The 13,672-nt window shown below is 40.6% G+C and overlaps 1 protein-coding gene across 1 annotated transcript in view; it reads right to left on the bottom strand.

Moving 5' to 3' along the window:
* Positions 1–4,079: 4,079 nt before the first annotated feature.
* The window catches only part of OTC (ornithine carbamoyltransferase), an 82,812-nt gene continuing 73,219 nt past the window's right edge, over positions 4,080–13,672 (bottom strand). The window contains exons 3-6 of the mRNA XM_089395275.1: positions 5,865–6,199; positions 5,576–5,707; positions 4,694–4,969; positions 4,080–4,471 (exon numbers count right to left, since the gene is read on the bottom strand). Coding sequence (XP_089251401.1) covers positions 4,289–4,471; positions 4,694–4,969; positions 5,576–5,707; positions 5,865–6,199 — 926 coding nt within the window. The 3' untranslated portion in view covers positions 4,080–4,288. The remainder of the gene's footprint in view (positions 4,472–4,693; positions 4,970–5,575; positions 5,708–5,864; positions 6,200–13,672) is intronic.

The raw sequence follows: 13,672 nt of genomic DNA, 5'->3' as shown, positions 1-13,672 counted from the left end.
CAACTCCTTTTGCAAGTTAGCATTGCTAATCATGCTTCTGGCTCTTTCCATAAGAGTCTGATTCATACGCTCAGCAACACCATTTTGCTGAGGAGTATAAACAACAGTTTTGTGTCTAATAATTCCCTCATCCTTACAGTATTGTTCAAATTCAACTGAAGTGAACTCACCACCATTGTCAGTTCTTAAACATTTAATAGATTTGTCTGTTCTTTTCTCTACCATTACTTTAAATTGTTTAAAGACATTTAATACATCAGCTTTCCTTTTTAGCATATAGACCCAAACTTTACGGGAGTAATCATCAATAAATGTTAAAAAATACAGTGCACCTCCATATGACACAATAGGGGATGGTCCCCACAGATCAGAATGAATATAGTCTAAAACATCTTTACTATTATGATTTCCAACTTTAAATCTCTGTTTACACTGTTTTCCATACACACAATGTTTACAGAAATCTAACTTCAAGGATTTCAGATCGGGAAGAGATTTACGTTTCATCAGTATCTGAAGACCTTTCTCGCTCATATGACCCAATCGTTGATGCCATAGACGAGTACCTGCTTCTTCCTTTTCTGATGCAACCACTGCTTCACTGACCTGAGTACTTCCTTTTAACCTGTAAAGATTTCCGACCTTTTCTGCCTTCATAACCACAAGGGCTCTTTTAAAGATTTTCAAGACGCCATCCTAACCTGTAAACTTATAACCATCTGAATCCAACACTCCCAAAGAAATCAAATTTTTATTCAAATCAGGTAAATGTCTAACACTAGTTAATGTTCTAACTGTGTTATCATACATCTTAATCTTGATATCTCCCATCCCAACAGGTACATGTCTAACACTAGTTAATGTTCTAACTGTGTTATCATACATCTTAACCCTGATATCTCCCATCCCAACAGTCTGACATGACACATTGTTACCCATAAACACAGAACTACCGTTTACATTTTTATACGAAGTAAACCAATTTCTATGTGGGCACATGTGATGTGAAGCACCAGAGTCTAACAGCCAGCTATCTAAACCCTGAGAGACATTACATTCAGGTGAAGTTTCATCTATCATACATAATTCTTCAGCAGATAAAACTTTGTCTATCATACCTGAATCGACCTGATTCGCTTCCTTCTTCTGGTTTTCGAATTCCTTTCGTTTCCAACAGTCTTTCTTCAAGTGTCCAATTTTATTGCAGTTCCAACATTTTGCCTTACACTTCTTTCCCTTCGATTTCAATCTGGAAGACCCCCTTGGTTTTTCTCCTCTTTCCTTTGAGCGTCCTCTAGCTACACTGGCTTCTGATGCAACTGTGTCAGTACTGGATTTCCTTCGTACTTCTTCAGACAGGAGAGCTCCCACGACTGATTCAAACTTCAAAGAATCAGCAGTGCTCAAGCTGATTGAAGTTACGAAGTGATCCCATGATTCAGGGAGAGAACACAGCAAGGTTATGGCTTTATCTTCTTCCTGTATTTTAACTTCCATATCTGTTAATTGACATATAAGTGTATTAAAAACATTCAAATGTTCTGCAACATTTGAACCTTCTTTCATTCGAAGACTGTATAACTGTCTTTTCAGATAAATTATGTTGGTTAATGACTTTGTCATATAGAGTTTTTCAAGTTTTTCCCACAATCCTGAAGTTGTAGTCTCTTCAACAATATTGAAGAGAACTTCATCCGCTAGGCATAACTGGATGGTACTGAGAGCTCGGGCATCCAAGTCCTCCCAGTCTGAAGTAGTCATGGTTGCAGGTTTCTTAGTTGCCCCATCCAATGCCTTGTGCAACCCTTGTTGCACAAGCAGATCCCTAACCTTCAGTTTCCAAAGAGCAAAATTGCTCTTTCCAATGAATTTCTCCACCTCGAATTTCGCATTTGACATCTTGGCCATTTTCCCTCCTTCCTAGGGTTTCAGTCTTTCTAGGGTTTATATATATATATAATTTTTGTTTGTCTTTCTCAAAGAAAACTTTTAAAAAATAAATAATTCCCCAATTCAACAGATTTTTAATTTCAAATCCTTTGTTTCCTTTCACCAATTTAATGGAAGAAACCCTTTGTTTTTCTTCAATTTGAATGAAATCTTTCCTTCAATTTACTCACATCCACCCTTTATTTTCAGAATCTAAAAAACCTTTATTTTCACAACTTTCTAAGACAAAATTTCTTTCAAAAAATACCCGGATCCACCTTTGCCGTACAGGTTCTGGCAGCATGCAGGGCAGAGGGTCTTCCTCTTCGCTGGACAGCAGCGCTAGCCTCTTCCATGCAGGTCTGGCAGCTAATTTTCCTTGCACACAAACACGCAGAACAGAGGGTCTTCCTCTTCACTGGACAACAACTCTGGCCTCAGCAATATGCAGAACAGAGGGTCTTCTTCTTCACGCAGATCAGCAACATGCAGAACAAAGGGTCTTCCTCTTCACTCTGCAGGTCTGACAGCTACAACAGCAGAGGGTTTGGCAGCACACTGGTCTGGCAGCGTCCTCTCACGCAGGTTCCACGTAGTTTTGTAAAAAAAACTTCACGCAGGCTCTATATTCCAAAAAACTGGCCTCACGCAGGCTCTATATTCCAAAAAACTGGCCTCACGCAGGCAGATTCTGGTTCGAATTCTTCCCTTGCAATCTTCACGCAAGCATTACGACGGTTCTGGAACAGGCCTTCTTGCTCCACACAGGTTCTAGACATATAGACAGGACCAGCAACGAGAAGCAACGGTGGTCCACACAGAGAGCACTCAAAACAGGGTTTGGCCTCCCTCAACTCAACGGCTTTGGCTTCCTTGATGGCAACGCAAAGAGCACTCCTCCTTGTACACCGTTCCACGCAGATACCACCCTCCTCTTGACAGTTCTGGACAGAGTGATAACACACAGCGGTCATCCACTGAAACAAATGACCTAGCCAGCCTTCCTATGCAGCGTCTCCTCAACTTAACTCACGCTCTGATACCACTTGTTGGTCGAATAGGAGAAATAATAGGAAATAATTACACACATTCAGTTATATATTGACCAAGAAAACAACATAACTAACTGGAAACCAAACACACAAATAGACACACAAGATTTACGTGGTAAAACCTCGACAGGGTGTCAAGGAAACATCCACGGGGCAAGGGATTGGAATCTATTAATTCAACAATGATTCTCCACGATTACATTTCTCGGGCATTCACCAGTTTTATAGCAGCCACCTCCGTTACATAACTAACATTTCGGTATAGAACTGACTAGTTACATTTTACCCAAAATTACATAATTCGTTGTCAAACTAACAAAGGGAGCATGCCTTGTTACTCTGGCACTTTAAGCTAGCCTCCCAGCGTTGGATAGTTGTTTTTTCCATCTTCCAATGCTAGAAACAGAAATTCATGATACAGAAAAGCCAAATAAATACAAATATCCCATGAGAAACGTATTTGCGCTAATGTTTAAACAAACCATTTTCAGCTAAGGATTGGATAGATCTTTAGATTGCACAAAAGGTTTCTTCTCCCCAAACATCTACGGATATCAAATGTCCTGAACTAATTCTTATCCCATCATCTTTATCACCAATATGTTCAAGTGCGAAGATTAGTGGTATTCAACAAAATATTCCCCGCAAAACAAGTTTCATCAGGGTTCTATGAAATCTTAAAGTCCCTTAGAATCTGTTTTATAAAGCTGAAGACCCTTTCAAGTTTGTGAGACTAAGTCAAAATTAGCCGTTAGTCAAGATAGCCGTTAGAGACTCTGCTCAGACTATTTAACATGCAAAGCTGGATCTGTTTCTTCAACTTGTTCTGACGATGAACCACACTGGTTGGTTTGAAACGCGTCGACAAAGGTCTTTCTTCATGTGATTTACGCCGAAGTTCTTCTTACAACCGGTATTTCCTTGTAAAAACAAGATCTACAATATAGTAAACGTAAGATTCAACTCCAAAGTCATTAGATTAAGGTGGTCCATAAAAACGACAAAAATCAATATCTACGACAACCTCCAAAAACTGGTATGCAGCATCATCTTTAGATGTTTTCTGACATGCCATTAAAATCTTGACATGAATCAATGTTTCAGTTTATCAAAAGATGAACACCAAAATTTTATATAAAAAGAGCTTATTCATGAGCCTGTTGGGGACCCAAAATTTATAACATTGACTCACGCAACTTGAAATGCTACAAAGCTGCACACACTCTAACTGTCTATGAAATGATGCTAGTGAAATTCTACTGAGAATTTAGTGACGAATAAGGTATATTTGGATGGCACAACAAAGCTCAAAGTCCAAGAGCATGCAACATAATGGCATTTTGGGCATGCACACGATTTTCTGCCTGAGGGAAAACAACCGAATTGGGAGCCTCTATAACACCATCAGTGACTTCAACCCCTCTTTCAGCAGGAAGGCAGTGCATGAATAATGCTTTAGGACTTGCCAATGCCATCAGAGATTCATTAACCTGCAGGATAAAATGTTGGTATTAAGTTAAAGCTTCCCTGTCTGAACCACAATAGTATGAAAGTAGTTTTCTATTGCCACAAGATTCAAATGATGCTGAAGAAGAAACACACAATATGATTTGAACATAATATTCATTGTTCCTCTCATGCTTCTCTAACCACAAGATTCAGCTGATGCTACAACATGCTTCTAACATAATATCCAATCTTCCCTCTCATACCTGGAAACCTTTAAAGCGCTCCATACGATAAGAAGCTTGGTCCTTCTGGCCCATACTCGCCCATACATCTGTATATACAATATTTGCCCCCATTACAGCCTCTGCAGGATCATTTGTTATTTCAATTTTACTGATCCCTGCATTCATTGCCTTCTCCACAGTTGCACGATCAGGTTCAAACCCCTTAGGGCAAGCACAAACAAAGTGAAAAGGAACCACAGCAGCCAGTAAAAGCCAAGAGTGTACAATGTTATTTCCATCTCCAACATAAACAACCTGAAAAGTACCAACAGATAAAGCTGATGCACCATGAAATGAGCTACTAGATCTTAGATTTACCAGAAAGCCCTTTCAGAGTGCAATAGTCTTCAGAGAATTACCGGATGTACAACAATATTCAAAGACTTGTCCAGTTAAATTTTGTTAACCATCATCGAACAGAGAAATCAGGATAGCTATCTACCATGACAATGCCTAACCGTATAACATTTCACAAACCATGAGAAGCTCTCACTAATTATTTTGCAATTAAAAACTAAAATATATTATTTAAAACATCGTACAAAGCCAACAGGGTTCACTAACGGTTGATAGATTGTTAATCCATCCACAAGGATTCCATTCTTAGTGTGGTCTGCCCCAACCGAATAGTGTATTAGAACAGGATGAGACCAGTCCAAGTCTGGGGCAAATTGGGAGGAATAGATGCAAGTATCTAACCAAAGGAAGTCCACGTTATGCAGTAGTGCCCCTCAGGGTGTGTTTCTGGAAGCACTTCCAACAAAAGAAGAACATTGTACAAAAAGAGGGATGAAGAAAATTACCTTGACTCCTTCCAGTCCAAATAAAACATTACACAAAAAAAGAGCTGAAGAAAATTACCTTGACCCCTTCCAGTCCACCAAGATGTTCAATAATGGTAAGGGCATCAGCCATGATTTGACAAGGATGGTTATAATCAGACAAGCCATTGATGATAGGTACACTGCTGTACTTCGCTAAATCAAGAATATCCTGTACAATGAAAAGTAATCACATCTTGCATCACAACTGAAGGCAAAATGCAATCATCCTAAAGCCATCATTCTTTCATTTATTGTGATTAGAGGAAATTTCAAGTCTAAAGCAAAAAATAAAAAATATAGAACTGTAAAAGCACTCACCATCATACCTGATGAGCAAAAACACGGGCCATAATGAGGTCATTATACGTTGACAGCACACGAGCAACATCACGGGTCTCTTCTCGTTTTCCCATCTGGATATCATTTGGGCCCAAGTATATGGCATGTCCACCCAAAAGAAAAAAGCCTGTTTCAAACGAGACTCGCGTTCTCATTGATGGTTTAGCAAAAATCATGGCCATTGTCTTCCCCTTGAAAGGCTGGAAAGACCTATCCCCAGATTTAATCAATGATTTCACTTCAGCTGCCCTTTGAAGAATATGCAGTATAGTATCCTTGTCAAAATCATCGATGTGCAAAAAACCTTTAAGGCTGGGATTGCCTGTAGACATTAAAGAAACATGAAGGCGAAATGATTAAATAAGCCTCAATCTTATTTTGGACCAAGTTCATGAGCTAATAGCTTTACATAATCTGACCCTCTACATGCTGACCAATTCTGCTAGACTTAGCATAACCATTTTAAAAATAGCGCTAGAGTTTTGCTTTACAACTTTGCAAACTTACCCTACATCTAGCATATATTAAAAATCCATAAATGTTTATATACTGGTTGACATGAGAGCATCTAACATGTCTTTGTGTTGAATATAAAATTTCAAAAATTTAGATGAGTATATTTTTGCACACAATATTGATGAAATAACACAAACTGCTATTAGTCAGAAAAGATTCTATAAATGCAAACTCATTTAAAACACATACATGGCACTTAGTAAGGACTTGATTAGATGAAACGAATTCCAGTATGTGCGTATTGTGAAGGATTGAGACAATTTAACTTTAAGTATCCTCATGGTGTATGCCTTTTCTTTCATCTACTGCAGCTTTGAAATTTGACATGTTACCAGAGTAATTGTGAGCCTGTGAGCTAATCGTCTATCCCTGTTCAAGAGAGAGTAGTCCTTAAGCATTCATCCACATAATGGAGAAAAGTTGCAAACTAGGCTGAGTAGAGTTGAACCATAGAATTGGATGAACTCTTGCCTTATAGAGTTTTAACTTTTACATTTCAAGGAGGGGTAAGCTTCAAAACCAGGTGAAGACCAGTTGGAAAGCACCATCAACAGCTAAAAGTTAGTCACATTTACCTATTTACTACAAATATATCTCATCGGGAAGGAGGGAGAAGTTCAGTTAAAACACCTAGAAGAGATGGCAAGAACTATTTGACGTGCTAGACAGCCAAACTCTCATAACCCAGTTGCAAGAAGTTAAAGAATTATATCGCTTAAAAACTCAAGTTAGAAACCAAATTCTGGTGAGAAACCTTTGGGTAATTTCACATGGAAAGGAATTGAGACCAACTAATATGGATAAACAAGAAGTCTATCATGACAGAGATAGGAAAGCCCTTGCAATCATTGATATACAGTCTCAGATGACAGGGTGCATCTCAAGAAGCTTGATATTCACTGAAAAGCATCTAAGAAACCAGGGTTCCCTATTTGAAAATACTACTGTGTTGATTGAGGACAGAAAAACATAGCATTTGCACAGCCAAAGATTATCTCACCAGACTCAAAAATATGATACATCAACTTATAGTTGCACGAGAAAAGATAGAGAACAAGAATCTAGTTATGACCTTCATATGCCTTGCTCATTTCAAGTGTTTGTAACAAGTCTCAGCTTATCAACTAGGGGTATACTCTTTGACATTTGATGTGCTAGCCTCTAGGAAAACTGCTCATGCAGGAGGAGCAAAGGAATAAGCTCTACCATGAAGAACACAGTTTGGACATGCCTTTGCAGTAGTGCATAAAAGCTGAGGAAAGAAAAGTCTTGTCCAACAAAGAGGCAAGAGCTAAAGCCAAAGAAAATGCAACTTTAAGCATGAAGATTAAAATCTTTAAGCCATGTAACAAAGGTAAGTGCTATTATTGTGGAAAACTTGGTCATTAGGAGAAGGATTGCCGGTAAAATAAAGCATGATTTCTCTCATTCAAAGCCTAAAAAAGGCATATTGATAGTGAGGACAGAGAGAAATCGTAGATGTTTTAAAATTTAATATTTATCATTTCACTAGTGGCAAAAAAAATATCTGAAGAGGCATAGTATATAAATTCAAGTGCACCACAAGACACATAACCCAAAATGGAAGAGTCACTTCATGGAAAAATGATAAAAGTGAAGGACAGATTTTGCTTTAGGAGACAATAAGAGTACCACATGGTCAACAGCCAAGGAACAAACCTAATGAAAATGCCTAGTAGAGTTCTCAAAAAACTGCTTATGTGTTACATGTACCAAGCCTTAAGAAGGCATTGTTCTCAGTGATTCAAATTACAAAGCAACATTTGAAGATTGAATTTGGTAAAGGCAAGTGTCTCTTAAAGGACAAGAGGAACTACTACAGAGGTTGTAAGAGGTCTGGAATAAGGTGGCCTCTACAGATTTATTTCTATAACAATAGGACAACAACCATCAACGGTAAGAGCAACTCAAAAATCAACTTCATCACCAAAGGTATGGACATATAGTTACCAAATTATAACACTTTCAAAAATATTTTTTTTTAGACAAAGTTCGGTTGCTATGTATTAAACTGAAAAAAAGAAGGCAGTTTGCCATACATAAGATGCTTCCTGAGCATTCTGAATCCAAGGAATTACAAAAAATTTACTTTCCTTGATTCTTACTTTTGTTTTACTGCCCCTAAGACTGCTTGTACTACTGTAGATTCTTACAAACTGCAAGCCCCAAAATTTACATCTACAACCCATGACTAATCTATGTCTATATGACTTATCTTCCTTGCAGTAGATCCTTCTGGGTCCATGTCTGGTTCGTTCGGCTTTGCACTAGAAGAGGATGATGCATCTTTGAATTTTTTATCCATCATAAACTTGAGGATGGATATCTTTTCTTCAGCATGGGCGCATCTGTTACTCAAATTGTTAAACTGTTCATGCAGGGAGTGAACTCTATGCAAGAAGAGATTCATCTCAGCCCTGTATTTCTCATGGAGAATTCTACATTGTTCTTCAAGCCTAGTTTCCAAACTGCGCACCTGATCCTCCAGAGCTTGCTGTTGTGCACGCACCTCATCGAATTCTGCTTGTAAGTCCCTGCAATGAAAACACTGTTCTGGACGCTCCATTGGGTCTGGAAAATGGTTGTAGGCGCTAATCAGTTTCTTACCTCGGTGCCTCTGAGGACTTTCCTTACTACTGGTGAGAGCCTCCTTTCGCGCAGTGGCAGCACCGCTCTTGGAAACGCAGAAGCCGCTTGAGGGTATAATCTCGTGCTTGAAGAGGTTATCGTAGACTGCTTGGAGAGGAGCAGCGGCTATTCTGCTCTTGAGACTGTGAATACAAGTTTCTCCTGTGGGGAGAAGAGTCTGGACACCGGGGGCATATAAAGACTTTTTCAGAATGCTGTGATGGGAGGAAGATCTGCGCTTCCCAATGTTCCACCGCATCTTCCAACGCATATCTTGGCCAGGATCTGGGATCTGATGGTTAGGACGATTTCCTTCTGCGTGATGTCTGATTCCCATGCTCCAAGTAGATTTCCTAATCTGGATTCTGATGCAATTCCTTTCTACCTTACCTACGCTGTCCCCTGCGCTGTTGATTTGCCTGCAGTCATGGATTCTGTTGGTTACTGTTCCCCTGACGTTGACTGGCTGCGGAGTTCTCATGGTAACGGTTGGTAGGATGAGACGTTATTACAGCTGAGGATGCCTTTGGAACGTTCACAGGCCTTGTTGGCGTACTTGTCAGCATCTTTATTTAGTCCACGTAATATATGGTAATATCGGACCTCCTCCAGTAAGTCGTGAAGGATCTGGTTCCTACAGTTGATTTGCTGCAGTAGGGTGTTTGGCGTGCTCTGCCTTTGCACCATGAGTTTGATGATGATTGCTGAATCCCCGAAGACAATCACCTTCTTAATTCCTATCTTGATCAGCTGGGTGAGTCCTTGGTACAAAGCCAATCCCTCTGCCCTGTTATTGGATAGTTCTCCCAGCCCCCATTCAAAATGAAGAATAGTCTCGCCATTGGCGTTGCATATAAGACCCCCTGCACCTGCTAGGCCGGGATTTGATTTTGAGGCGCCGTCAAAGAACATGTAGAACCTATTGCAATTGCTCAGCCAGAGTGCGAATTCCTCTTCCTTGAGCCTCAATTTCCAAACGCTGCTTGTCTCCTTCGAATGTAGATTTCCTTGCCTTGGTGCCTGGATGCTGGTGTTGTTTCCTTGTACACAGTTGATCAAATTTCTTTCTTCAACACTGTAATTGGTGGCCTCGATCTTGCCTTGAGTGTGAACTATAATTGCTTCCACCGCTAAATTCTTAGCTTTGTGACACATGACTCTAGCATTGCATCCTTTGTCTTGAAATACCTTTCTGTTTCTTGCCAGCCAGATGCGCCAAACAAGGGTTAAAGGTATAGTATTCCATATCCTTTGCGTTAATTTGCTCTTCTTTTCTTTCCATGGACAATTTTTCCTCCAATTGTAGACAATTTCTGCAATGGTTGCCTTTGGTTCCCATGTGACTTCCCCGATTGAGGCCATCTGTCTCCAGCAATCATCTGCTACCTGGCAGTCTATGAATAGGTGTTGTATTGTTTCTTCAGCTTGACAGCAGTTTGGGCACCTGGACGGACCCATAATGCCCCTTTTATTTAAGTTTTCTGCTGTTAGAATCTTCCCTTTCAGGAGAAGCCAGAAAAAGAATTTGACTTTAGGGGGTGCTTCAGCTTTCCAAACCAATTTCCATTGACTCCATATGGCCTGTGGGAAGGTGCTGTTGCAAAGATGTTGATACCCTGCCTTGGCTGTGTATTGAGTTCCCGTGGGGTCCCAGCGATAGCCATCTTGCCTGCCTCTTTGGATCGGAGCTTTACTTTGCAGAAGGTTCTTTAAAGCTACGAAGCTTGTTTCTAGCTCTCTAGGGTAATCCGGAAGTTTCCAGCCTGCCCAAGCTTGAGAATGATTCCCCCATTGCGTTATTTGAGCTAAGCACCATATACCTCTGTCATTAAGCCAACTAATGGCAGGAGTTGCTTCTATGGTGGATCCCATAGGTTGCTGTCCTAATATTCTGTCAGTGGAAAAATTAATGCTGCTCCCCCCTCCTGGGACCTTTGATATGTTTTGGGACATAAATGGTATGACTTTCTTGCAGAGCTTCCAGATTTTTGTGCTGTCTCTATTGGGAATATTGGTGTCCAAGAGTTGATGCCTTGTGCTGTTCAGATACTTGGCCTCTAGGACTGTTTTCCACCATGTTGTGGCCCCTGAGATCAGTCTCCAAATTATTTTAGCTCCAAGAGCTAGGTTCAGCAGTTTTGGAGATCTTATTCCAAGCCCTCCTTTCTCATGAGGCTGAATGACATTCTTCCAGCTAACCAGATTGAACTTTTTTCTTTCCGTTTTTCCTCCTTGCCAGAGAAAGTGTCTAAGAGCTCTTTCCATTTTTTGATGGAAGGCCATTGGAGCTTGGTACAAAGAAAAACGATAAATGGGCAGAGAGGACAGACCAGATTTTAGAAGTACAAGGCGTCCTGCTGGATTCAGCCACATAGATCCCCATTGTTGGATTTTTCTCTTTATTTTGTCAAGGATTTCATTCCATGTATCGGCTTTCATAGGTCCCATACTTACCGGCATCCCTAGGTATGTGAAGTGGCTCCAGTTTAGCTTGTATGAGACTCCTAGAGTGTTTGCAATGTTGTGGATGGTTTGAGTTGTTGCGTTCCATCCATAGATGCAACTTTTTACCTGATTAACTTTCCCTCCTGAATAATCCATGAATTGATCTAGAATCTTTTTGAAGCGCCTTGCTATGGTTATGGACGCTCCTCCCATCAAGAGGGTATCATCTGCAAATTGGGAATGATTGATGTTCTTTGTACCTTGCTCAAATTGGATGCCCGTGATTAGGCCAATTCTTCGGTTGTAATCCAAGGCTTTGCTAAGAGACTCAGCCATAAGAATAAATAAGTAGGGGGACAGGGGACAGCCTTGTCGTAGGCCTCGAGAGGATTGGAAAGCAACACAAGGTCTACCATTGATCAGAGGGGAGATCCAAGGATTCGAGATGCAGGCTTTGATCATATTAATGAAGGAGAAGTTGAATCCCATTTTATGAAGCACTGCAAACAGAAAGGAATGTCTAACCCTATCAAAGGCATTGGCAAGATCTAGCTTTAGGACAAATCCTTTCTCCTTTCGGCTTATGCTTGAATGTATGGCCTCTTGGACGAGAAGGATGGAATCAGAGATATGTCTATTGGGCAGAAAGCCTCCTTGGTTTTCTGAGATCAAAGAGGAGAGAAGAGGCTTGAGTCTTGCTGACAAAATTTTTGTAATTATTTTGTATGCTGAATTGCATAAGGATATGGGTCGAAATCTTGAGAAGGTGGAGGGTCTGTTTTCTTTTGGGATTAAGGCTAGATGGGTTGAGTTGGTGTATCCCCCCAGTTTGCCTTTCCGAAGAGCCCAACGTATCATCTTTAGAAGGTCTTTTTTGATCAGCTGCCAGTACTCTCTGTAAAAACTAATTGGAAACCCATCAGGTCCTGGAGCTTTGTCTGGGTGAAGACTCCAGATTGCTTTTTGAACTTCTTCTTCTTCTACATCTTGAGTGAGCTTGTTGTTCGTTTCTTGAGTGACTTCTGTAGCCATGTATTGAAGTATACTTGAGTAGTCCTCCTCACTTTTGTCCTCTGTAAGGAGATTTTTGAAATGGTTGGTGGCTGCTTCTTTTATAGAGTCCTGGGTGTCGTAGCTGTTTCCTTCACTATCTCTAATTGTACTCACAGTGTTCCTGGTCTTTCTAATTGTAGCCTGCTTATGGAAATAAGATGTATTTTTATCTCCCTCGTGCAGCCATAACTGTCTTGACTTTAGTCTCCATTTGATCTCTTCGTCCCTTATTGTTTGTCTCAGCTGGGAGTACAGTCTTATCTCAGTTTCTTTGGCTTGCTGGGAGAGACCAACAACTTCGATGTTTTGCTGCACTTCCTCAAGATTTTTCTTGATGTCCTTTTTAATCAACTCGGGCTCCTGGTAGTTAGTCTTTGCCCAGGCTTTAAGAGCCTGTCTAGTTTGCTTCAATTTTGTTTCCCAGATATATGTCGGGGAGCCTTCCACATGCTGGGTCCAAGCCTGCCCCACCACGTCTCTAGCTGCAGGGATTCGATTCCAGAGGGAGCAATATTTGAAAGGAAGAGGTCCAAGCTGGCAATGACTGTGCAAAGTGAGCGTTATTGGATAATGATCCGAGGCGGAGTTGTTGAGGATGTTTGACTGGCCGGTAGAGAAGGAGGACAGATATGCGATATTGATGAGGAACCGGTCAAGCCTCTCCATGATATTGCCTGCTCCTAGTCGCCTATTGCTCCAGGTGTACCTGCGGTTCTTGGGTTTTATATCAACCAAGTCTTGCTCCTGCATAATGTGCTCAAGTCGGTTTCTGAATGGGTCTGGGCTGAAGTTTCCCCCTCTTTTCTCATTGGCATGCAAAACCAGATTTAAATCCCCTGCAAGAATGAGATTGTTGTCTTGGTCTTCTGCTATATTTGTTTCCAAAGTGTTCCAGCACACTTCTTTTTCCCTGTAATGATTCGGTGAATAGACATTGTATATTTTTACAGTTGTCCCGTTTTCCTTGCTTTCTAGTTTAACACTGATCCAGTTCTGATGTATTTTGGCAAAGTTGCAGCTCCATTTACTGTTGTCCCACATTGTTAGGATGCCACCCGAGGCTCCTCTTGCTTCACTGGCACAACCGCTGTAATGCTTTTGCTAATTGATGATGTTGTTGGTTTCGGATTGA

The sequence above is a fragment of the Pinus tabuliformis genome, chromosome 1_2, assembly GCF_031772625.1.
Source record: "Pinus tabuliformis cultivar Carrire ecotype Pingquan chromosome 1_2, CPIR1, whole genome shotgun sequence".
In the NCBI taxonomy this organism is placed as follows: domain Eukaryota; kingdom Viridiplantae; phylum Streptophyta; class Pinopsida; order Pinales; family Pinaceae; genus Pinus; species Pinus tabuliformis.
This window is presented reverse-complemented; position numbering and strand designations above follow the sequence as displayed.